This window comes from Eufriesea mexicana, unplaced genomic scaffold (genome assembly GCF_001483705.2).
Source record: "Eufriesea mexicana isolate 0111107269 unplaced genomic scaffold, ASM148370v2 scaffold7348, whole genome shotgun sequence".
Classification (NCBI taxonomy): Eukaryota; Metazoa; Arthropoda; class Insecta; order Hymenoptera; family Apidae; genus Eufriesea; species Eufriesea mexicana.
Window position 1 is genome coordinate 19,893 of NW_016915156.1, and position 24,382 is coordinate 44,274.

Genomic DNA, 24,382 nt, shown 5'->3' on the forward strand with positions numbered 1-24,382 from the left:
TTTATCGTTCGGACGAAATACCATCTCGCGATCGAGTAAGAGGGGCAAGTATTTACCTGTAGGTAGTTTCGTGAACGAGGGACGGTGTAGCTTTCACCCATTTGTCCTCGCTGAGCAGGCGTTTCTCGATGACATAGCCGAGGATAGGAGAGCCTCCGTCGTGACGAGGCTTGGTCCAGGTAATCGTTATGCTGTCCTCTGTCGTTTCCACACCTTTCGGTGTTCCAGGTGCTCCAGGAGGATCGAACGGATGTCTGGCCTTGATCGGATCTATCGTTGTTACAGGATCCGAAGTGCCGTACTGATTTTCAGCCATCACGCGGAACTCGTACACGCTTCCAACGGTTAGGTTCCTCACTCGGACGAACGGTGTCGTCACGTAGCTGCTCACCTGATGTAAGGAATAGGGGTTGGGTGTAAAGTTTCGAAACTTGCGTTTAATCATTAGACAAACGAACCTTTGACCACGTGCCCTTTGGTTCCCGTTTCTCGACAACGTAATTAGTGATATCGGCACCACCGTTGTCTTTCGGCGGGTTCCAGAACAGCGTGAGAGCATCTCCGCCAAATTCGTCGGCATGGAGATTCACAGGTGGATTTGGACGATCTAGAACCTTGACGTTCACTGTGGCAGTGTCGAAGCCCGAGGAGTTGCGTAATTGAAGACGGTATTGTCCACCGTCCGAACGTTTCGCATTCTTCACCACGAGACTGCAACAGGCGACATTCGTTCGTAACGTTTATCCCTATCGGCATCCACGGTAACATACAACCCGTAATCATCGTAATGGTTTTATACACACCTGGCATAGTCGTCGGCCAACTGTTGGTGTACGCGTGGATCAGTTTCGTCTTTAATAACGTCGTTAGCGAACCAGGTAGCAGTGGGCTTGGGGAAGCCGATATAAGGCACGTGAATGGAGAAGTCTTCACCAGCGCGAACGGTGATGTCGCGAACTCCACCGAGGTCCATGACAGGTTTATTAGGCTGTTCCTCGATGACGATTGGATTGCTCGGCCGACTCGGATCACTGTTTCCGATATCGTTGACCGCGATCACTCGGAACAGATACTCTTCGCCCTCGGTGAGTTTCGGTACCGTGTACACGTTAGTCGGTATCAAGGCACCGTTCACGTCGTCCCATTCGTCTTGGCCTCTCTGTTTCATCTGAACGATGTAGCCTCTGATCTTAGCGCCGCCATCGCTGCGCGGTGGCCGCCAGCTCAGGGTTACCGAATCCTTCGTTATCCTGTCAGGTTTCGGTGGCTCAGGAGCATCGGGACGAACTGAGAAACGATCGTCAGTTGGTTTTCTCCTTCTTCGATCCGCTAATCGAAACGTAGAGAGAATAGCATTCTACTTACGACGTTGGTGTCCAGCTGTGATAGGTTCGGTTGGTTTGCTGGGTTTACCGGGTCCGGCTTCGTTGACGGCGATAACCCTGAATTCGTATTTAGATCCTTCGTGAAGATCCTGCACCGTGAACGTGGTATTCGGAGTTGGATAATTGTTCACTTTCAGCCACTCGCCACCACGTTCGCGTCTTTCCACGTAATATCCTGTAAACGCAAGAGTCGATGGATGTATTAAAACGTACTCGATCTGGAAGGATTAAGCTATCGATATAGAAGGATTCCGAGCATGTCTCACCGGTGATAGGCTTGCCACCGGTATTGAGTGGCGGGTTCCATAGGAGACTGCAGCTATTGGGAGTGTATCCAAGGATTTCAGGTTGACTGGGTGCATCCGGTGGATCGTATGGACTCTTCGCGATCACCGGTTTGCCCTCCAATGGCTCCGATACTCCGTACATGTTCTCAGCCCGTACTCTAAACACGTATTTCTTGCCCTCTGTAAGTCCCTTGGCGGTGTAGCTCGTTCTTGGACAATATCCAGGCGTCTGGCGCCAATTGTCGGCTCCATAGTCCGATACTTCTACGATGTAATTGGTGATGTCGGATCCACCGTCGTCGAGAGGTCGGTTCCAGGACAAGGATACGGACTCTTGCGTCGTGCCAGTGTACTGAAGCGGACCTTGAGGCGGTCCCGGTCTGTCCACTACGATCACCTCGATGTCAGCCCAGTCCTTTCCATGCTCGTTCGAGGCTGTAACCGTGTAAATACCACCATCGTCCCGGACGGATTTTTCGATCAACAGATTCGTGCGATCGCTCTTAGTTTCCGTCTGAAAGTTTGTAATTAAGTTAAGGGTCACAAAGCACTCGTTGAAATATCATTGATTCCATTAAAGCAACGCTATCATCGTTCTCTTACCGATATTCTGAGAGTTTCCGTGAGAGGTCTTCCACCTTTGGTCCATTCGATAGTGGGAGTTGGTGCTCCAGACAATGGAATGTTGACGTTGATTGGTTCTCCGGCACGAACCTTAATCTTGCGTCCAATCAACGCGTCCAAGTTCAGTTTCGGTTTCTCTTTCATCGGTTTCGCGATAAACACGGACGATGTTTCGCTAGGTTTGCCAGAGCCAGCGGCATTTATAGCGGTAACTCGGTACTCGTATTGGTGACCCTCGGTCACGTGATCATCGTAGTACTCGCAGTACTTCGCTGGCTCTTTGGTCACCTTCAGCCAGCGACCAGTTGCACGATCGCGTCGTTCCACGTCGTAACCGATGATCTTCGAGCCTCCGTTGCTGATCGGCGCAGCCCACTTGATCTTTATGTGGTCCTTGTCTGCGTCCACGCATTCCGGCTTGCCAGGTTGTCCAGGTGCGACTGAATCGTGAAAAAAGTATCGGCGTAACCTCAAAGTACACGCGCTAGCTAATTAGTAGTTAGTGCAAAAGTAAGAGTAGAAGTTTACCGAATTGGTTCTTGGCGACAATCGAATGGTCGGTGGTTAGAGGTTCCGAGCGTCCCTGAAGATTCTCCGCGCATACTCTGAACTCGTAGGTTGTACCTTCGAGCAACCTTGGTACAGTGGCGTGGTTGTACTTGGGATTGACATGGGTCACTGCTGGTACCCAGCCGCCACCGTGAGTCAAATCGCGTTTCTCGATTACGTATCCACTGTGATAGAACGAAAACGCGTTATTTTTCGGTCTTCTCTTTCGGTCTTCGTTGTTAATTCAAATCGCGTTACTCACGTGATCTCGCTACCGCCGTTGTCTTTAGGTGGTTTCCAAGATAGGGTAACGGATTGACTCGTGATCTCCTCGTACTGCAGTGGACCTTCCGGTGGACCGGGTCTGTCGAGAACGATCACCTGGAAGCTGCCTTCGTCTATGCCGCTGCTGTTCTTCAGCAACAAATGGTACAATCCAGAATCGGATCTCTGAGCGTTCACTGTATGAACAATAGTGTGGTAACCAATCGAGGTGACCGTGGTTCTCTCGTTGGTCTCCACTGCTTTGCTTCCAACGGTCCAAGTGACCTCCGGAGTTGGTTCGCCGACAAAGTCTATGTCGACGTGGAAGATGAGACCGGCCTTGACTCGAATATCCTGCAGAGGCGTCTTGATCTTTGGAGCCACTGGAACGTTCAATTTCGTCATCGAACAGACGTTCCGACAATTCGTTAGAGTCAGCGAATAAAGTAGGATTGCTTACAATAACGGGGTTTGGCAGTGACGAGATCACTTGGCTCAGACGGTTCCGATTGTCCGGCAGCGTTTACGGCAATTACGCGGAACTCGTATTCCTGTCCTTCCGTCAAATCCGGGACTGTTGCGCTCGTTTGATTCGGTGGCACGTGAACCGCGTTAACCCAGTACGGGCTACCTTTTTCTTTCTTCTGAACAATGTACTCTATAAGTGGAGAGCCACCGTCGCTGCTTGGCGCTGGCCACTGCAAGTCGACGTGGTCTCTGTCCCAGTCCGTGATCTGTGGTTTTCCAGGCGCGTCGGGCTCATCTGAAGGCATCGAGTCGTATTTATAGCAGAAAGCAGAGATTTCTCGTCAAGTTGTTATAGGAGTAACTGAAAATCTTTGAACAGTGTCCACAGATGCATACTAACCGAACTCGTTCTTGGCGATGATGCTCTTAGTTGCTTCGAGTGGGTCGGATTCTCCGATAGTATTGACAGCTTTCACTCGGAAAAGATACTCCTTGCGATGCGTGAGTCGGGCTACTTCGTGGCTCAATATAGTGCTCATGCCAGCATCGGACCAAGTGCCACGCGATAAGTCCATCTTCTCGATCACGTAGTGCAATATGGGACTACCGCCGTCATCCAACGGATGACCCCAAGCCAGGTGACAACCTTCCTTGGTAATTTTGCTGATCTCCAGCGGTTTCTGCGGTGGCGATGGTCTGTCCAGCACGGTCACTCTAGCGCTCGAACTGAAACGTTTCGCGTTCCTTCGTCACTTCACCGTTTCTCACTCTCGAAACCGATGAAACGGAATGAACGCGCGAGTAAAAATTACCTGAACTTTCCGTGCTCGTTCTCCAAAGTCAAAGCATAACGTCCGGTATCGGAACGGACGGAGAATGGTATTTCAAACGTGGTTTCGGTATGGGTGGTGTACATTTCGTGGCGAGAGTCGGCCATAATTACTGCTCCGTCCAAGGTCCAGGTGGCCACGGGTTTAGGCGATGCTTGGATGGGAATAATGTAGCTGATCTTCTGTCCGGCTCGGACGACCAAGTCGTTCAATGCGTGTGGATCGAAGGACGGTGCAACTGTGAGAAGAATATTCACGCTTGATAGAGTCTCTTTTAAAAGAGTCGAGAGGAAGGAAGAAAAAGAAACGCGTTACTTACGGAAACGTGGTTTCGCGACGACAGGAACAGAAGCTTCGGACGGTTCGCCAGGTCCGGCTTTGTTGACGGCAATAACTCTGAATTCGTATTCCTGGCCTTCGACGAGATCTGGCACTCTGGCGCTTGTCTTGGGGCCGTCGATTTCCACGGCTTTCTCCCACTGACCAAAGCGAGGTTTCTTTTCGATGATGTATCCCGTAATAGGTGATCCGCCATCTTTCTTCGGCGGTGCCCATTCCAGGTCGACGTGATCTTTGTCCCAGTCGGTGGGGACAGGTGCTCCGGGCTTGTCTGGCTTGTCGTACGGGTCTTTCGCGGTAATCGTTTCTATACCGGTGAGTGGCAACGACTCTCCTTGCTTGTTCACAGCACGTACGCGGAATTGATAGTCGTGACCCTCGATCAGGTGATCCACATGGGCATAAGTGGACGAAGCTTCGGCCACCGGCACCCACCTCATGTTCTCCGTGTCCATCTTCTCCACTTGGTAGTACTGAATTTCGGAACCACCGTCATCTTTCGGTGGCCGCCATTTTAAGTTGCAACCGTTCTTTGTCACGTTGTCGATCTTCAGAGGACCTTCCGGTGGAGATGGTACGTCGAGCACGTTCACGTTTAGGGTCGCGCTGTCTCTGCCGTTGATATTCTTTGCTTCCAGAGTGTATACACCGGAGTCGGACCGTTTCGCTTCGATCACGCGAACTTTCGTGTTGTAGTCCTCGTTCACGATTTTGATACGGTCACTGGGCAAAAGTGGCGATCCTTTCAGCGACCATTCCTTGGACGGCGGTGGTTCGCCAATCACAGGAACGTCGAAGTCGTAGAAACCACCAGCTTTCACTTTCACGTCCAGCATGTACTTTCTGTCGATCTTTGGTGGGACTGAAGACGAACATTTTTATTCATTTATATACACGTAGCAAACGCACACGATACGCGAGATTAGGTTAGAAGAGGACGATAAATAAACGAATATAGTTTACGAAGATACTTACGATTCTTGGGTCGAGCCAAGTGAGACTTGGAAGCGTCCGAAGGTTCACCAGGGCCGGCTTTGTTAACCGCCCTAACTCGGAATTCGTAATGGGTGCCCTCAATGAGGTCGTTCACCTTTCCGCGATTTACGTCGCCTTCGACTTCCGCGCATTTTTCCCAGGTGGGACTGTACTTGTCTCGTTTCTCTATGATGTAACCGGTAATGGGCGAACCACCGTCTTCCTGTGGACGATCCCATTGAAGTTCGACAAAGTCGGAGTCGTAGTCGCTGACGACCGGAGTGCCAGGTTTGCCAGGTTCGTCTAAAGTGGCAGATAAATTTAATAGCGAGAACGATCGCAAAGCAACCATAAAGAATAACGATGCACTCACCGAAAGGATTCTTCGCCTCGATGCTTTGCATCGCTGCTAGCGGTTCCGATTTGCCTTGTTTGTTCACAGCGCGAACTCTGAACTTGTACTTGTGACCGGGAGTGAGCCCTTCTATTTGCACAGAGGTCTCGGGTCCGTCCGTTTCTCCTGCCGGTACCCAGCGGCCAGTTGCTTCGTCCATCTTCTCAACGACGTACTTCTCAACCGGTTGGCCGCCGTCGTCTTCCGGAGGTTTCCAGGACAGTTTGCAGCCTTCCGCGTGCACGTCGGACGCTCTGAGCGGTCCTTGAGGTGGACTCGGTTTGTCCAGGACTGTCACTTTCACGACAGCTTCGTCCATGCCGTTTATGTTCTCAGCGGTGATCGTGTACTTTCCTGATTCCGCTCTGGTAGCCATCCTAACACTCAGGGTTGTGTTGTAGTCAACGTGCTTCACCTTTATTCGGTCGGTGGGTCGGACCTCGCGTTTGCCTAACATCCATTTGGTGGTTGGCGGAGGTTCACCCGAAACCTTCACGTCGAAGCTGAAGTTCTGACCAGCTTTGATTCTGATCTCCACCAGATTCGTACGATCGATCTTTGGAGCTTGGTTTCGCGGTTTGGCAATGATCGTTGGCGTTGGATCCGAAGGTTCGCCAGGGCCAGCTTTGTTCACGGCTCGCACGCGGAACTCGTAAGGTTGGCCTTCTATCAAGTCGGGAACAGTGGCCGACGTATCGTCTGCCGGCACTTCCACGGCCTTCTCCCATTCGCCGTACTTGTCTTTCTTCTCGATTATATAGCCGGTGATGGGCGATCCACCATCCGTCGATGGAGGAGTCCATGCGAGGTCCACGTGATCTTTGTCCCAGTCCGTGACGCGCAGGTCGCCAGGCTTGCCAGGTTCGTCTGAAATTTTCAAAACCGATGGGTTTGTTAACGTTCCCAGCAGGTGATTTTCATTTTCCATTTACTCACCATACGGATTCTTGGCTAGGATCGCTTGTTCCGCCTCTAGAGGTTTAGACTCTCCTTCGGCATTCACGGCACTGACTCGGAATAGATATTCCTTGCCCGGTGTTAATCCCGTTACCTCCAGATCTGGGGGAATACAGACGTATTATTAGACGAATAAGTATTCGTTTATCCAAAACTGTAGCAACATAGGCAGATCGAGGTTTGACTTACTGGGCTCGGTAGATCGGCCGCAAGGTACCCAGCAACCAGTCTCGGGATCCATTTTGTCCACTTGGTAGTACTCGATCGGAGTACCGCCGTCGTCTTTCGGTCTCTTCCATTTCAGTTTGCAGCCCTCTTTGTGCACGTCGGACACCTGAAGCGGGCCTTCCGGCGGCATCGGCTTGTCCGTAACGGTAACTTGTATGGTGACGGAGTCTCTTCCGGAAGAGTTGCTCGCTGTGACGGTGTAATCGCCACTGTCGTCACGGGCCACAGGTCGAATGCTGAACTTGGTGCTGTAGTCTGAGTTGTCGATCTGTACTTTTCTGTCGGAATGCAAGGGAATAGCACCGTATCGCCACTCGATGTGTGGTGGCGGTTCGCCGATCACATTCGCGTCGAATCTCAGCAACGAACCAGCAGACAGAGTGACATCTCGCAGATTGCGCCGATCGATCTTGGGTGCCACTGTCGGAAGGAGATTTATAGGTGAGCGATCGTTCGACATTGGAATACCGATTATTTATAGAGCGATGGGTGTAAAGCATTCGCAAACTATGTGAGATACTATATTTGCCACGAGGATGCACGCTTCTTTCGTCTCAGGGATACAATATCGTAGCGGATAAGTAAATAAATTGGGTCAATGCCATATTTTTGACAATGCGATGCCCGAGTATAGCCTATCGAAATTAATAACGAGGTACTCACAGTAGCGTGGTTTAGCGGTGAACGTCTTGCTGGTATCGCCAGGTTCCGATTGTCCAGCTTTGTTCACGGCTATTACACGGAAGACGTAGTCGTTACCCTCGATGAGTCCATGAACGAGGCCCTTCGTGGTCGGTGATTCAATCTCCAAAGCCTTTTCCCACATTGTACTGTATTTGTCTTTCTTCTCGATGATGTATCCGGTGATAGGTGAGCCACCGTCGCTGACCGGTTCCTTCCAAGTAAGTTCGACCTGGTTGGCGGTCCAGTCGACCGGTTCCGGTGCACCCGGGGGACTCGGTACAGCTGAAGAAATTTATTCGTCGCGTTATCAAATTTTCACTCGATGAAAATTCCATCATTCGAGATTAACGTTCGTCTCGAGAACACTTACTGAATGGATCTTTGGCTATGATGGAGCTGAACGTCTCCAGTGGTTCCGATTCTCCCTCCTTGTTAAGCGCCTTCACTCTGAACTTGTATTCGTGTCCAGGTGTCAGTCCTTCCACCTTCATTTCCGGCCCTGTGGTCTTGCCGACTGGTAACCAAACACCAGTATCTGTATCGAATTTCTCCACGAGATATCCCTCAATGGGTTCTCCACCGTCGTCTTTCGGTTTCTTCCACTTAAGCGTACATCCCTCTGCGTGAATGTCGGACACTTCGAGTGGTCCTTCGGGTTTGTCAGGTTTAGCTGCGATAAAATAATCAACGTTAGTCACAGTCACGTTTGCTGGAAATGAAAATTTGTTCGTCGAGTCGATAAAACGGACACTCACAGACAACGGTGACTTCGACTTCGGCCGTGTCAGATCCGTACTGGTTGACAGCTGTGATCTTATAAATGCCACTGTCTTTCCTTTCGGGTTTATCGTTGAAGAACTTGCTGTTGTACGGTACGTTCTGGATTCTGCGGAAGGTTGTTTGCTGAATACTCTTGTTGTTGATAACCCAAGTAACATCTGGTGGTGGTTCTCCGATGATCTTGACGTCGAAGTGGAATCCTTCGTTTTCGCGTACAGTGATGTCGCGCAAGTTCTTACGGTCGATCTTTGGTGCAACTGCGGGTAAACAGGCATTACGACGTTAGGGAGTGGATGCAAAGATCTAAAGATCTAGAGGACCGGTAATTAATGGATATAGGCATGGGAAAATAGTCTTACGTCGTCGGCTTTTGGCTGTAATCGGTTTGCTGGTGTCGGATGGTTCACCGGGTCCAGCAATGTTGATAGCTTTCACACGGAACTCGTACTCGACGCCTTCGTCGAGATTATCGACGCGTCCTTTACAGTCGGGTCCGGTTTCGCAAGCCTTTATCCATCGTGGACTGTCTTTCTCGCGCTTCTCTATTATGTATCCAGTGATTGGAGATCCACCATCGTTTAAGGGTGGAGTCCATCTTAGGTCTATGTGATCCTTATCCCAATCGGTTGCTTCTGGGCGACCAGGTGGGCCTGGTTCATCTGCAAAAGTAGTATAACGTTTTAGTTTTCTTGTTTCTCCCATGTCGAGCACGAGAGACTGAGATCGAGTACTAACCAAATGGATTCTTTGCTACGATTCCATGATCAGTTTCCAGAGGTTCCGATTCACCCTCTGCGTTTACAGCTGCCACTCGGAACTTGTACTCCTGGCCAGGTACCAGATTTTCCACGACCATCGTGGGTTCTTTCGTGCGTCCCACCGGAATCCATCTTCCCGTTTCCGTATCCATTTTCTCGACCACATAATGATCTAGCGGCGTACCACCGTCGTCTAGCGGCGGATTCCATTTCAGTGTGCATCCTTCTTTGTGTACATCGGACACCTTGAGCGGACCTTCCGGTTTGCTAGGTTTATCCAGTACCAAAATTTCGATCGATGCTTCGTCTTTGCCAGAGCTGTTTTCCGCTTTCAGCGTCAGTGTGCCGCAGTGAGCCCTACTGGCAGACGACACCACGTACTTGGTCCTGTAGTCCTCCAGTTCGATGGTCAAAACGCCACCAGACTCCTGCTTCGCTTTGTTCAGGTACCAAGTTTTCGTTGGAGGCGGCTCGCCGCTAACTTTTACGTCCAATCGGATATGAGTACCAGCCTTGATCGTGAGGTCTTTCAAGTTCGTGCGATCGATCTTTGGTGCCGCGTAACGATCCTTGGCAACTAGACTGTCGCTTGGTTCGCTAGGTTTGCTCTGACCGCCCTTATTCACGGCTTTCACGCGGAATTGATACTTCTGTCCTTCGACCAGGTCCTCGACTCTGCCCTCTGTTTTATTTCCAGGGACTTCAGCCGCTTTCTGCCACTTGCCGTACTGGTCTTTCTTCTCGATGATGTATTTCTCGATCGGCGCTCCACCATCGTTCTTCGGTGCTTTCCATTTCAAGTCCACGTGGTGCTTCGACCAATCTTTGAGGTCCGGTTTGCTAGGAGCATCTGGCTCAGCTATGATTACGCAAAGGAGATTATGAAGATTACGAGGATCGTATTGAATCTGCAGGAATTTGAAGGAAGCATACCACACGACGAATGTAAGTAACATCTACTTACTGTAAGGATTCTTCGCTGTTGTCGGAATTGCCGTTTCCAACGGTTCGGATTCACCTTCGGAATTGACAGCCTTCACTCGGAACATGTAGTCCTTGCCTTCGTTGAGGCCGGTGACGTCGGCCTCCGGAGTCTTGCTCGTGGCACAAGGCACCCATCTTCCGGTGTCAACATCCATCCTCTCGATGACGTAGTGATCGACGGGTTCGCCACCATCGTCGTCGGGTTTGTCCCATTTCAATTTGCATCCCTCTGCGGTCACGTCTGACACTTCGAGTGGTCCCTTTGGTTTTCCAGGTTTGCTCATCACCTAAGGCAACAGTTATTACTCATTTCTGTTCTTCTTCTTAATACGAATATACTCGAGTGTCGAAATGGAATCCAAACATACCAGGATCTCCACATCGACTTGGTCGGTGCCACTGTCGTTCTTGGCAATGACAGTGTAGGTACCGGTATCGGATCTCTGCAATTTACTCATGATGAAAGTGGTATGGTAGTCTTCGTTCTCGATCTTAAGGCGGTCCATGCTCTTGAGAACGGCATCCTTGAGTTTCCAGGTGACGAGTGGAGGCGGTTCACCTTGTATGTCTGCCTCGATTCGTAACATTTGACCCACTCGCATCACCTTCTTCTGTAAGTTCTTGCGATCGATGCGTGGCGCCACTTTAGGTGGAAAGGGCGAAAAGAAAGAGTATTTATTAGCACGGGGAAAAATCGACATGGGGTTAAAGATATATTTGGACAGCTTATAGGCTTACGGAATCGCGGTTTGGCTACAACGCTCTTCGAGGTATCGCTAGGCTCTCCGGGTCCGGCTCTATTAACGGCAACGACTCTGAACTCGTATTCGTGACCTTCCTCGATACCATCGGTGACCTTGGCAACGGTACGGTCTCCGAGAACCTTCGCTACGTCTATCCACTGTCGCCCTTCCTTGTCCCTCATTTGAATGATATACTTCTCGATCGGAGCACCACCGTCATCTTTGGGCGGAGTCCATTCAAGATCGACAAAGTCTTTATCCCAATTTTTGATCTCTGGACGACCTGGTTTACCGGGTTCGTCAAACGGATTTTTCGCAATGATGGACTTGTCTGCTTCCAAGTCGTCGGATTCACCCTCCCGATTTACAGCTTTCACGCGGAACTTGTAGGGTTTGCCTTCTTGGAGTCCGGTTACCGTGGCTTCCGGTTCCGTGGATTTTGCACACGGGATCCATTGTCCGGTGAGGGGATCTAGCTTTTCGATCTCGTAATATTCGATCGGCACACCGCCATCGTCATCGGGTTTCTCCCATTTCAATTTGCAACCGTGTTTGTTCACGTCAGATATTTCCAAAGGACCCTACGAAGCGCAAGCTCGTGAAAATGTGGCAATATTTATCACGCTAATGGGAGGTAAGGAACGGAATGAAACACGTACCTTTGGTTTGCTCGGTTTACCGATGACAATAATCTCGACGTCAGCGGTATCTTCGCCTACTTCGTTCTTCGCTGTAATCACGTACCTTCCGGTATGAGCTCGCTTGGTCTTCAAGATGAAGAATTTGGTGTTGTAATCGATATTGTCGATGCGTATCGTGTCGTCCGACTTGAGCTCTTTGTCCTCGAAGAACCAGGTGACATTTGGTGGTGGCTCTCCGATGATGTTCACGTCCAAAGTCACGGTAAGACCAACTTTCACGGTAATCGGTTGCAGATTGGTACGGTCGATGAAGGGTTTCACTGTAGTTTCGGAACAAACGCGTTATCGAAGAATGCAAACGTCGGTGAAAGATAAAGCGAAGATTATACTTACGCCAACGAGCCTTGGCAGTATGAGGGTTGGTAGCCTCGCTAGGTTCACCTGGACCGGCTTTGTTCACAGCCCGAACCCTGAATTGATACTGATTTCCTTCCTCTAATCGGGTCACTGTTCCCGTACAGATCGGTCCTTCGACCTCGGCAGCCTTGACGAAGGATGTACCAAACCTGTCCTTCATTTCGATTATATAGCCTGTAATAGGAGCACCGCCATCTCGTATCGGTGGTTCCCACTTTAGCTTCACCATGTTCTCGGCCCAGTCTATGATCTCTGGCAAGCCAGGTGCAGCAGGAGCGTCTGAAAGATCGAGTTCGGTTAGATATAATCTCGAATACGCGGTATCTGGAAAATCTTTCTAGGGTTAATTCATCTGGGAAATAATCGTTCATACCATAAGGATTCTTAGCGACGATGGGAACATCTGTCTGCAGAGGTTCCGACTCTCCTTCCTCGTTCACAGCTTTCACGCGGAACTCGTATCTCTTGCCAGGTTCTAAGCCGGTAATGGTGTGCTCCGTTTTATCAGGGTCAACGATTCCAGCCGGCACCCACCGACCCGTGGTTACGTCCATTTTCTCGACTACGAAACCAGACAAGGGCAAACCGCCATCGTCCTTCGGTTTGTTCCATTTTAATTTGCATCCCTCTTTGTGCACGTCTGACACTTCTAGGGGACCCTCGGGTTTTCCGGGCTTGTCGAGGATATTGATCTCCACGTCAGCCTCGTCCTGTCCGGAATCGTTCACGGCTTTGATCGTGTATTTCCCGCTAAGTTTGCGAGTAGTGTTTGTCAAGTGAATCTTTGTCAGATAGTCTTCGTTATCGATCTTCACGTTAGCACCGGTTTGCAGAACTGCGCCAGCGAAGCTCCAGGTGACGGTTGGCGGTGGTTCACCTTCGATGTCGACTTCCAGCTTCACCATCTGCCCTGCTCTCACTCTGATCGTCTGTAGCTTGTCACGGTTGATGTGCGGTTTCACTGAGAGTGGGAAAACGTGGAACGTTATGAAATCGTGGCAGCTATAAATTGCTGGAAATTACAGATATTGCTGGAAGATACTCACGGAATCGTGCCTTCGCGACATGCGGCTTCGTTGGGTCACTCGGTTCGGAGGGACCAGCTTTGTTGACAGCGCGAACACGGAATTGATAGACCGAACCTTTCTTTAATCCGGTGACTCGTCCTTTTGGTTGCGGGGATTCAGTTACGGTAGCTTCTTGCCAGTTCGTCGATGGCTTTTCTTTCATTTCGATTATGTAACCCGTAATAGCTGCACCTCCGGTGTCTTTCGGTGGTTCCCATTTCAGGTCAACGCGATCCACGTCCCAATCCTCCAACTCTGGTACACCAGGTTTGCCGGCAACATCTGGGAATTTTTAATTCGCGAATATTATGCCTCGTCGAGAAATCGATTTGCTATTGGAAAACGAGCAGTAGAGGAGTATCGTCCTACCATAAGGATTCTTTGCAAGCGTCGTGCTATCGGTGACTAGTGGTTCGGATTCGCCTTCTTCGTTGATGGCTTTCACTCTAAATTCATATTCGTGGCCCTCTTGAAGACCTTTCACGTCCATCTCGGTATCCGAAGTGCGTCCAACCGGAACCCATCTTCCCGTGGATTTGTCGAGTTTCTCCACTTGGTACCCAGTCACAGGTTTGCCACCATCGTCTTCCGGCTTTCCCCATTTCAACTTGCAGCCACTCTTCGTCACATCGGACACCTTCAAGGGACCCTTTGGTTTTCCAGGAACCGCTGTTAACATTTAGAGGAGTAACAGTTAGAGGAGTGTCATCACTGACGTTCGGTGATGCAATCGAACCCGAAACGTAGACTTACAAAGTATGGTGACTTCAACCTCGGCCTCGTCTTCACCGTGTGGATTTACAGCCTTTATTTTCCATACGCCAGTGTTCTTGCGCACGCTGTCGGTAATAGTGAGCTTCGTGTTGTAATCGACATTGACGATCTCGATGTTCTCGCCACTTTTAACCGCTTGATTTGCATGGTACCAGGTAATCTCTGGAGGTGGTTCGCCACGAACATCCACGTCGTACTTGACCACCTTGCCAGCTCGTACAGTAATGGGTTTCAAGTTTGTACGATCGATCCTTGGCTTCACTGCACAAAGATCAGAATCCGAAGATTATCCGGGACACTTCATCGCAGGATAAAGGATTGAAAAGGTATACTTACGTGCTTTATGTTTACATATCTGCATCTTCGACGCGTCGGATGGAGGAGATGGTCCGGCTTTGTTCACGGCAATGATCCTGAACTGATATTCGCCCCTTTCCTTCAGGTCACCTACCTTAGCCTCCAGTTGATTTCCAGGCACTTCCATCGCCTTCTCCCAGTCTGGTTTGTAACGATCCTTCTTCTCGATTATGTATTTCTCGATTGGCGCTCCACCGTCGAAGTCCGGAGCAGTCCACTTCAAGCTTATGGATTCATTGTCGTAATCGGTGATCTCGGGTGTTCCAGGTTTATGTGGTTCGTCTGAAAATAACCGATGAATATTGTCGTGAAAGATGATCGAGAAAGTGTCCGAACGATGGCTGAAGTATTTGGAAAAAATCGGAAGACTCACCGTATGGATTCCTAGCGATGATCGGGCGCTCGCTTTCCAGAGGTTCGGAATCACCCTCGTCGTTGACCGCGGTTACGCGGAATTTGTATTCGCCACCTGGATTTAATCCAGTCACTTCGAATTCCGTAAGCGGCGAAGTTCCTGGTACTTTGCCTACTCTCACCCATTTGCCAGTCTTCGTGTCCAACTTTTCGATCTCGTATTCCTTGATCGGAACGCCACCGTCGTCCTCTGGTTTCTCCCACTTCACCTTTGCCGAGGTTGCCGTGATATCCGTCACTTCCAACGGACCTTTCGGCGGGTCTGGCTTGCCTGATTAACAAACGTGGCCGTTAAATCCAGAGGTTCCATTGCGTTTCACGGTCATGGCTAGGACTCTGTGTACTCAAAGTTGCTTTACTTACCGAGAACTGTGAGCTCCACGGTCTCCTCGTCCTTCCCGTTAACGTTCTCCACGATGAGGGTGTACCTTCCGGTATCTTTGCGCATCGCGTTCACGATCGTGAAGTCAGTATGATAATCGACGTTATCGATTTTGATACGTTCCGTGGTTGTAAGAGGGATGTTATCTCTCCAAATCCATTTAGCCTCTGGTGGTGGCTCTCCGATGATATCCACCGACCATTTGTGCGTACGTCCGGCCTTGATGATGACGGATTTGAAGTTGCTTCTGTCGATTCTCGGTTTAACTACGATTTCACATCGGTTTAGAAATGCGAACGCGAGAAGAATACCTGGGATGAACGGAGTTGAACTTACGGTTCTTGTGTTTGCAGAGGTGATTGTCCGTAGGTTCGCTAGGTTCACCTGGACCCGCTTTGTTATGAGCACGAACTCGGAATTGATAGATCATTTTCTCCTTTAGTCCCTCGACCTTTGCTTGCGTAGTGGCATCGGCAGTTTTCGTTACCTCGACCCAATCCACCGCGAATTTGTCCTTCATCTCGATGGTGTAGTGAGTGATCGGTCTGCCACCGTCGGTTTCCGGCTTCTCCCATTTCAAAGTCACGCTTACGTTATCGTAGTCGAAGATTTCCGGTTTTCCAGGTTTGCCAGGCTCGTCTGGGGTTGACCGAAGGGTAAGATTAATAAATTCGAAACGAAGGCAATTATCTATTCACGGGCAATGATGTAGGATGGCAATTGTCTACTCACCGTAAGGATTCTTGGCAAGGACAGGTTCGTCGACCTCGAGCGGTTCGGATTCACCTTCCTTGTTCACAGCTTTCACGCGGAACTTGTACTTCTTCTTCGGAGTTAAGCCGGTAATGGTAAATTCGGTTTCGTTTGGTCCCACCTCTCCAGCAGGGACCCATCGGCCCGTATCCATGTCCATCTTTTCCAGTACATATCCAGTGATATCGGTACCGCCATTGTCCTCGGGCTTCTGCCACTTTACTTTCGCGTGAGTGGAACGAACCTCTTCTACTTTCAGTGGACCTCCTGGTTTTGCAGGCTTGTCTGAAGGGAAGAGAATGGAAACGTTTAGCGTTATATAGAACGAGACGATGCAAGATGAAGCAAAGAACGGAATAAAGGGATGTACCAAGGACCACAACATCCGCTATGCTCTCGCAGGTTCCGGAGCTGTTGGACAGAACCAGCTTGTATTTGCCCGAATCTGGTCTGGTGGTTTTCCTGACGGTGAGTACCGTGTTCCTCTCGTATTTGTCGATCGTGATTCTTTCAGCGGCATCCTGAACGAGTTCTTTGGTTCCCAAGAACCAATGCACCTCCGGTTCAGGTTCACCGGCGTACTTGATGTCGTACTTGATGACTTGACCCTTCTTAACGATGAGATTCGTCAAGCCTTCGCCAACTATGTACGGTTTGACGAATCGACATTTGGCTATGATCGGTTTCGTAGCATCGGACGGTTCGCCAGGACCAGCTTTGTTCACTGCTCTGATCCTGAATTCGTATTGGGTGCCTTCCTTCAGGCCATCGATGGTAGCTTCCGTTATGTCCCCTTCGATTTCCTTCCCCTTTACCCATTCTTTGCCAAACTTCTCCTTATATTCTATTATGTAACCCGTGATGGGTGCTCCGCCATCATTCTCTGGTTTTGTCCATTTCAAGTCGGCATGGTCTTTGTCCCAGTCGGTCACCTCCACGTTCGTGGGTTTACCTGGCTCGTCTGTGGACAAAAATAAACTCGTCGTTTTCTCTCAGTCGTATCGCGAAAAGATCTCTATACATTTCCTAAGCGAAATTAAAATTTCTCGCATACCCCATGGATCCTTGGCGAGTACCGGTTTGCCGAACATCGCGGGTTCGCTGGAGCCAAGTTTGTTCACCGCTCGGATACGGAACTTGTACTCCTTCTTCGCCACGAGATCCTTGACTTTGTAAACGCATTTCTCGCCGGGCATAACTTCGCCGACGCTGTCCCATTGCGCTTTCAGGCTCAGATCCAGACGCTCGATCACGTATTTCGTGATAGGTGAGCCACCGTCGTCTTTCGATGGCTTGAAGGATACCACGCACGAGTCTTGGAACACCTCGTTCACGTCCACGTCAGTGGGAGGAGCAGGCACATCTGGACAAGATTTTACAAGGATTTTAAGTCCGTCCTAACGTTTACGCGACGTTAATCGACGAGCACGAAGATTGGAGCTATCGGTTGGCAGTAATTTACCTTGCATATTAATATTTACGTCATGGACTTCCTCGCCTTGGCTGTTACCGATCTTCACTTGGTAAATTCCGGACTGGTCTCGCGAAGGTTTCTTGATCTTGAAGGTGATCTTATCTTCGCTAACCACTACCTCTACCTCCTTCAACGGCAATGGCTTGCCATCCTTCATGAGTTTAGCTTCTACCTGGCTCTGTTTCGTTCCCTCGACTGCAGGCGAGAACGACGTATTCGAGAAACGATCGTTTTTAAATCGACAAACAACAGGAGGAAAAGAGAAACTCACTTTTGTAAGGAACAACGAACACGAGCGGTGCGCTGCAAGGACCTTCGACCTTGTCGGGAATTTCGACGATCGGTTTGCTCTCGCCCTTCTTCACGGTCAGTTTACAGCTGCTCGTTAACTGTCCACTCTCGCAGGTAATTTCACCGTCGTCGCTCATTTCCAGCCTGTTGAAGATTAATTGATGCTTGCCACCGCCCAAGTTCTTGATCTCGACCCTCTCGTTCGGTTCGATCGGTTTGCCATTAAACAAGAATACCGCAGGCGCGGTCTGGTCCTGGAGTTCCACGTCGAGCACCAATTTCTCTCTCTCCACTGCCACCGTGTCCTTCAGCTTCTTGTTGAAGCGATTGGCGTCTGAGGAATTCGATTATCTCGGAATTAACGCGATTTTCCATCGATCGATTTTACAGCTATATCCTGCCAACGGATCAACTTACAGTTTATAACTATCTCGGCCTCGGTCTTGTCCGCATTGCTCACGCAGGAGTATTGACCAGCATCTGTAACCTTCGTGTCCTTGATGATGAGTTTCCTCTTCCTGCCCTCTTCTTTGATCTGCACCCTACGCGAACGCAAATAAAGGTGCTCGTATCAACTGTCATACTCGGTGTCACCTGTACCGCGCGTCTTTGTACATAGATTGGACATTACCTCTTGTCAGCCACGATCTCCTGGTCACCTTTGAACCACTTCACTTCGCCACCGGCATCGTCCAACTCGCAGACCAACGTCAACGTTTCCTTCTCTACGAGCTGCTGCGACTTGAGCACCTTCACGAATTTATACGGATATTCTGCACAGAAGAGATGATAGATACATCACGGTTTTCGAAACATCCACGACGACTCGATGAGCGTAACTTTGTGCTCGACTAAAACGTACCAACTACGGTTAGAACCGTCTCGGTTTTATCCGTCTGCTTGTTAATCTTACAAATGTATTCGCCACTGTCCTCGAGGGTAGCGCTCTTTATGGTCAATCGGCAAACGCCGCTCATGTCTTTCGATATGCTGTACGTATCGCCATCCTGAAACACGAGGATTTTTATTTTCTTCGCTTTCCTACCTTTCATTGCGCGACCCACTAGCAACGTAGCTATTGTACCTCGAGCTTGGTCTTTCCTTTGTACCATGTAACTTGAGCTAGGTTGGAGCTGACGGTACATTCCATGTAAACCTCGTGTTTCGTGTAACCGCTCGTCTTCTTAGAAAGCGGTTTAGTGAACGTGTAGGTTGGATCCGGTTCTGTAGAAACGAGGAATTAAAAGTCCGATGCGTCGTGATTCTTTAACGTAATCTCGCGAGTATTCGAGGAATGACACTAACCTTCGACGTTGAGGAAGGCTGTACTGGAAACACCGGATATTTCGATGGTGTACTTTCCGGTGTCCTCGACTTTGGGATTCATGATGATAAGTTGGTACAAATCTTCCTCGTTCTTGAACTTGTACTTCGACGAAGGGAACAGTTCCTGGGGAAATAAAATATCGGAATGGTGAATAAATTTTTCGACGATTCACGAGAGACTAGGGATATCGAGAGACTCACGTCCTTCCTGAAGGACCATTTCGGTTTGCAGTTCGGCTTGGAGAAGTTCGCTTCGAAGACGACCTTCTTGTCTTTGCCTTCCTTGGCATATTGATCCACCAGTGGTTTGAGGAAACTTTCCTGTTTCTGTGAATACGAAAACTCAGTTAGACGCGAGCTCGTCGCGGACAGATTGCCATCAGATCTAAGAACACCGCCAATAACGACAACGTTGCTGGGCATACAAGGAAGACGAAGAGTGAAAACGTTTAAAAAAGAAGGCGTCGCAAACCAACCGGTGTCGCTTCGCGAATGAAAAACGTCGTACAAAATGGTCGGAAAAAATGAGAAAAATCTTGCCGACGAGGACGAAGCGTTCGAAAGCCTTTGCAGCTGGAAAATGTGTCTATAAAAAATGAACGCAGAAGATACGAAAAAATTTGCCGCAAAAAGGTACGATGCAAGACTGACGTGACTGAAGACGGTAAAAAATGACGCTGGATGACGATACGGAGAAAGAAGAATGAAGCTTCAAGTCGAGACAAACCGTGATAAATCGTAGAGATTTGAGGAAGAAGGTAAAATTAGAAGAAACAGATGTAGGAGAGTAGAATGAAAGAGATTCAAAGAGACACAGAGAGAAAGATTGGCGAGTCGTCTAGTACTGACGAAGAGAACGATGCATATAGAGAAAAGTGAATCGCATTCTCATAAGAAAGAGCGAGAGAAAGTGTGAGAAAGAGAGAGAGAGAGAGAGAGAGAGAGTGTGTGTGTGAGAAAAAGAGAGAAAAATAGAGCGAGAGAATATAGAGGGAGGAATAAAAGTGAAAGACATCGATATCACGCGAGGTTCGCTGGTCGATCGTGAAACTGTGTTTCAAGGTGTCGAGGAATACGATCCAACCTCCGTCTTGGTGAAATGGTGCAGGGTCGGCCAGTCGGGAATTAATTCGGCGAGAGAGGGTCTACGAGATCCACTATTCTATAAAACAACAAAAATCGTCTACGATCACAGGTCTGGTTCACTACACGGGTATCATCTTCGTTGAGGGCTGGTGCCAGGCAAAATAAAAAGCGTGAGGAACACAAGACATTCGCTGTGGATATCTTTCGCGATGAAATAAAAGTGGAACATGGCGTGCTTGCTCGCGTAGGTATCGCCTTTGTATCATCGTCAAACAGCCAATGAAAATATTAGTCGTATTAACATAAACATAGCGTAACGGAGAATTTACGAAGCGCAGGCCAAAGCAGGTTTATCAGCTTTCCCGAAAGATCGCGAGAGTTTCGTCGTTGACACAGCAACCGGAAGCAAAGAGGCTGAGGGAAACGCGTGAAGCGAGCGAGGAAAATCTCGCGATCTCGTGTCTCGATCGCGAGAATCGGATCGAATTCGCGTTCCTAGCTTCCGTTCCGATAGTTCTCGTGAATGCACGCTTTTACGAATGTCTTTTAAAACTGCTTGTATTGGTTGATTAAGCTTTGCAGGGTGGAAGTGTAGGCGTTTATTCCGTCCTTCGAAGCTTTTAATCCTTTGGGGATGCGCCACGCGATTGCAAAATTTCATACTCGTATTCACACGCGCGTATATGTACACATAGGCGCAGGTACGTTTAGCGAGATGAGGGAGAAACGTGACCGATCTCGTAGACGAAAAGGCATCGCAGGCCCAAGGGATTAAAGCAGAATCGAGCGCGTGGAATGAAGAAAAAGTTGCTAAACAGTTTACGCGAACCTTCTCTTTGACCCTTGTCACTAGCATCGGCCAGTCGGTGATTAGCTCCTGCAAACTTGGCCTGCGCTGAATGTCGAAGACGTCCTGCATGCCCGGCACACACACACGTTCACGTTAATCCCACTCTTATACGATTTTGGGTATCGAGTATCGGAGGACCCTGATTATCGCTACGATCAAGCTTTTCGATCAAATCTTTCTTCCGATTTTATCCATCTCCGATCACTTGGATCGTGCCAGTTCAGGGCCATCCGCGTTATAAAAGATCGCTAAGACACTTAACATTTAGAGATAATGCTTGCCGCTGGGTTACACGCCGTTACTGACGCACAATCGAGCTTTAATGCGTATCGCGTTAATCATACTCGTGATTGCTGTATTACTCGACAAAGTATTATAGTATCTACTCATGCAGTGCGTACGATCGAATTTTTCATCACATCGATATCGAGTGAAATTAATCTCTGGTTAATCGACGATTGGTTAATGAAGATGATCCGTTACGTGAGATTCGAAGTACAGATAGAAGCGCAGCATTAGCTCTAAACTAGCATGTGTACGCGTGAATATCACAGTGCGCGTGTGCTCTCGTATGTAAATTACAACTCTCTGTCCTGCCGTCCAAGTTACGTTCCAGTCGTGTGCGTCGATCTTGTAACGCTTGTTCCCGATCGAACGAATTTCCCGCGATTCCGGACAACGCGCTAACGGGTTAGTACGGGGTTCTGTTTCCACAATTTCTTTCCTCGGGCTACCCCCGTTCCCTCTTTTAGTTTTCCTAAGTTTTGCAATGGCCTGCGAGCGAAACGTAACCATTTCAACGATCGCTAAAATTGTAGAAAACAGAATGGTATGTTAGTAGTACGTCCGCAGTGAGTCTAGTCGATGTCGGGCTGGAAGTTATCTATGAGGGGGATGATGCCTGAAAACCTTGAGCCAGCTCCAGTTAGTTTCACCCTTCTTGTCTAGCGAAATTCGAAGGACCTCCTCACCCTCCGTCAAGATCACTATTTCCTCCCCGTCTTGATACCAGCTTCTTCCGTGCAGCTCGCTGTCGTGCAGCGACTACGAAGACAAACGTGTACAAAGGAGAAAGAGCGAAAAGAAAGGACGTGCTAATCGATGGTACTCGAGAGCGTATTACCAATTATCGTTTATGGAAACTATTTTCGCCTACTTACCAAACAGGTCGGCACTATTTTCCACCTACTCCGTTACATTCGGATATGCGTTCTAAATTCGTTCTAAATTCCGATCGAGATCGTAACCGTATGCAATGGTAATAGACCGTAATAGATCCTTGCGCTTCGAATGGTTTACATAATTAGACGCTCAGCGATATTTCTCCACGTCGAATAACGATATATACACGATACGGCGTACCGAGCTGTTATGCAATGATCGCAAGTATTCGAGAACACGAGTAAAATGCAACAGACTTGCAACGACTGGACATGCATACCAATACCAAATAGACAAGCTCCCTCAAGACATTCAAAGAGAAAAAAAAAAGACTCAAATTTTCGTATCCAAAGTATTCAACCTTTCGTGGTAAAGAACGATCCTTTGTAGTAAGGTTAAGATAAAATCGACTACGTACCCTTTCGACTTTCTTCAAAGCCGGCATCGGTTTCTCCACTTCCTTCAAGTCTACCTTCTCCTGTTCTTGCTCTTCTCGCGCCCATTTCTGATACTTTCTCTTCTTCAGCATGGCGCGGAAGTCCATACCACTGGCGTCTAAACCGCAAACGAGGTTAGCGCACGTCGATCGTAATTCGAATCCGAGGAACGAAGATGAAAAGACGAGAGGAAGAAGGACATACCGGAAACGTAGAGCTGCATCTCGGCAGAGTCCTCGCCATGGATGTTGCTCACGACGATCTTGTATGTGCCCTCGTCGTTGGGCTTCGTCTTCCTCATGCAGAGGGTGATCGTATTGGTCTCTGTGTCCGTAAGGAACTTGAATCGGCCACCTTCGATGATCTCGGTGATTCCCTTGTAGAACTTGAAAGTCGGCGCGGGCGTGCCTTCCACTCCGACCGTGAGGTACGCCGTCGAGTCTGGGGAAAGCTTTCAGTTGTACGAGCTACTCGGGGTAACGAGGAAACTCGATAACCTACCTTCCACGGCGGAATATGACTCCTGAACATCGACGATTTGAGGTGGTCCCGGTGGTCCGACATCTCGAAGAGGTGTGCTCGGCTGATTGATCTTATTCTCAAGGTCCGCCACGCTGGGTCTTCTGACGTCCGTGCTCGGACGACGACGCTGCATCAATCAATCGTCGATATGGTAAACAACGTCGTTCCTCGTTCTTGTCGTTTCTTTTTGCTTTCTTTCGTTTCAAAGCATCGAAAGCGTTCGGAAGAAAGCGAGCAAGCTGAAACGACCAAGCGCGTGACTTTCGTCCACTTACCTGCCGGTTCGTTCGTCCATTTACCTGGCCGCCATGATTTCGCAAACGCTACGAACATTTCGACCGAAACGAAAGTCACGACTTGTTCGATGCTCGGTGCTCTCATGCCGCGTGCCGTGGTGCAAATTAATCGTGCCTTAGTCACACTGTTAACCTACGTGGTTAGTACGAAGCGTTAAATCGTTAAATGTTAACCACAACGTTAATATCTGTAAATCGGAGTAGCGAAACGAGGCCAGGCGACACCGAGTCTTTCGCTCGTGGACACGTCGTGTCGTTAACTTCTTCCCCTGTAATATCTCGCGAGACTCGTAGTAAGGAAATCATCGAGAGTCAAGATGGTGGTTCATTTTCGTCCATGTCTTTCCATTTCCTTGGCGCGTTATTCTCTGCCACGTCCTGTCGAAGTGGCTCGTCGTGTCCGAGGTGTCTCGACGTGTTCGACGCTGCTGTAGACTATGGTACGCGTCTTCGGAACTTAAATGGCAAGGTAAGAAGTTAACGAGACCGATAATCGCGTGCGAAAAATGTGTCTGACCGCGTTTGCGTACTCCCAAGGATCGTGTACTCGATAGCCAGTGTAACTTTGAGGATTCTCCACAGTTTCGAGCTTGGCTGGTGTTCCAAATTAGCAAGGCGAAGTAAAAAGATTGCCCTCTTTCTAATATCCGAAACGGAATCCTCGAGTACACTCAGCGAAAGGGAAGGTTCTTCTGTACGTTCGAGTATGCGTTTCCACTCTGGTTCTGTGACATTCGCGTCTGCGAGATTCGAATTAGAGACATTGCGACACGATACCCAACCAGGGGGGAGGGAAACCAGATTGGTCTGCAATCGAACGTACATACAGGGGTATGCATAGGATACATTTAAGAGAGAGGTTTTCGAGTTACGTGGAGGGGACAT

The 24,382-nt window shown here is 49.1% G+C and overlaps 1 protein-coding gene across 1 annotated transcript in view; it reads right to left on the reverse strand.

The window, feature by feature from the left end:
* Positions 1-24,382, reverse strand: part of bent (projectin protein bent) — a 67,830-nt gene that overhangs the window by 9,106 nt on the left and 34,342 nt on the right. The window contains exons 38-85 of the mRNA XM_017907230.1: positions 23,181-23,328; positions 22,884-23,120; positions 22,661-22,797; positions 19,347-19,472; positions 19,125-19,269; positions 18,904-19,043; positions 18,682-18,826; positions 18,451-18,592; positions 18,237-18,361; positions 17,800-18,153; positions 17,517-17,723; positions 17,109-17,417; positions 16,425-17,015; positions 16,034-16,339; positions 15,638-15,940; positions 15,283-15,567; positions 14,879-15,190; positions 14,485-14,787; positions 14,128-14,409; positions 13,744-14,043; positions 13,354-13,656; positions 12,681-13,268; positions 12,284-12,586; positions 11,909-12,210; positions 11,245-11,830; positions 10,875-11,149; positions 10,487-10,793; positions 9,500-10,381; positions 9,124-9,423; positions 8,740-9,021; positions 8,355-8,654; positions 7,964-8,266; positions 7,262-7,720; positions 7,052-7,174; positions 6,095-6,982; positions 5,722-6,024; positions 4,727-5,608; positions 4,390-4,645; positions 3,978-4,303; positions 3,570-3,872; positions 3,108-3,492; positions 2,825-3,030; positions 2,276-2,736; positions 1,652-2,186; positions 1,366-1,560; positions 804-1,287; positions 459-711; positions 57-391 (exon numbers count right to left, since the gene is read on the reverse strand). Of these exons, the coding sequence (XP_017762719.1) occupies positions 57-391; positions 459-711; positions 804-1,287; positions 1,366-1,560; positions 1,652-2,186; positions 2,276-2,736; positions 2,825-3,030; positions 3,108-3,492; positions 3,570-3,872; positions 3,978-4,303; positions 4,390-4,645; positions 4,727-5,608; positions 5,722-6,024; positions 6,095-6,982; positions 7,052-7,174; positions 7,262-7,720; positions 7,964-8,266; positions 8,355-8,654; positions 8,740-9,021; positions 9,124-9,423; positions 9,500-10,381; positions 10,487-10,793; positions 10,875-11,149; positions 11,245-11,830; positions 11,909-12,210; positions 12,284-12,586; positions 12,681-13,268; positions 13,354-13,656; positions 13,744-14,043; positions 14,128-14,409; positions 14,485-14,787; positions 14,879-15,190; positions 15,283-15,567; positions 15,638-15,940; positions 16,034-16,339; positions 16,425-17,015; positions 17,109-17,417; positions 17,517-17,723; positions 17,800-18,153; positions 18,237-18,361; positions 18,451-18,592; positions 18,682-18,826; positions 18,904-19,043; positions 19,125-19,269; positions 19,347-19,472; positions 22,661-22,797; positions 22,884-23,120; positions 23,181-23,328 (16,022 nt within the window). The remainder of the gene's footprint in view (positions 1-56; positions 392-458; positions 712-803; positions 1,288-1,365; positions 1,561-1,651; positions 2,187-2,275; positions 2,737-2,824; positions 3,031-3,107; positions 3,493-3,569; positions 3,873-3,977; positions 4,304-4,389; positions 4,646-4,726; positions 5,609-5,721; positions 6,025-6,094; positions 6,983-7,051; positions 7,175-7,261; positions 7,721-7,963; positions 8,267-8,354; positions 8,655-8,739; positions 9,022-9,123; positions 9,424-9,499; positions 10,382-10,486; positions 10,794-10,874; positions 11,150-11,244; positions 11,831-11,908; positions 12,211-12,283; positions 12,587-12,680; positions 13,269-13,353; positions 13,657-13,743; positions 14,044-14,127; positions 14,410-14,484; positions 14,788-14,878; positions 15,191-15,282; positions 15,568-15,637; positions 15,941-16,033; positions 16,340-16,424; positions 17,016-17,108; positions 17,418-17,516; positions 17,724-17,799; positions 18,154-18,236; positions 18,362-18,450; positions 18,593-18,681; positions 18,827-18,903; positions 19,044-19,124; positions 19,270-19,346; positions 19,473-22,660; positions 22,798-22,883; positions 23,121-23,180; positions 23,329-24,382) is intronic.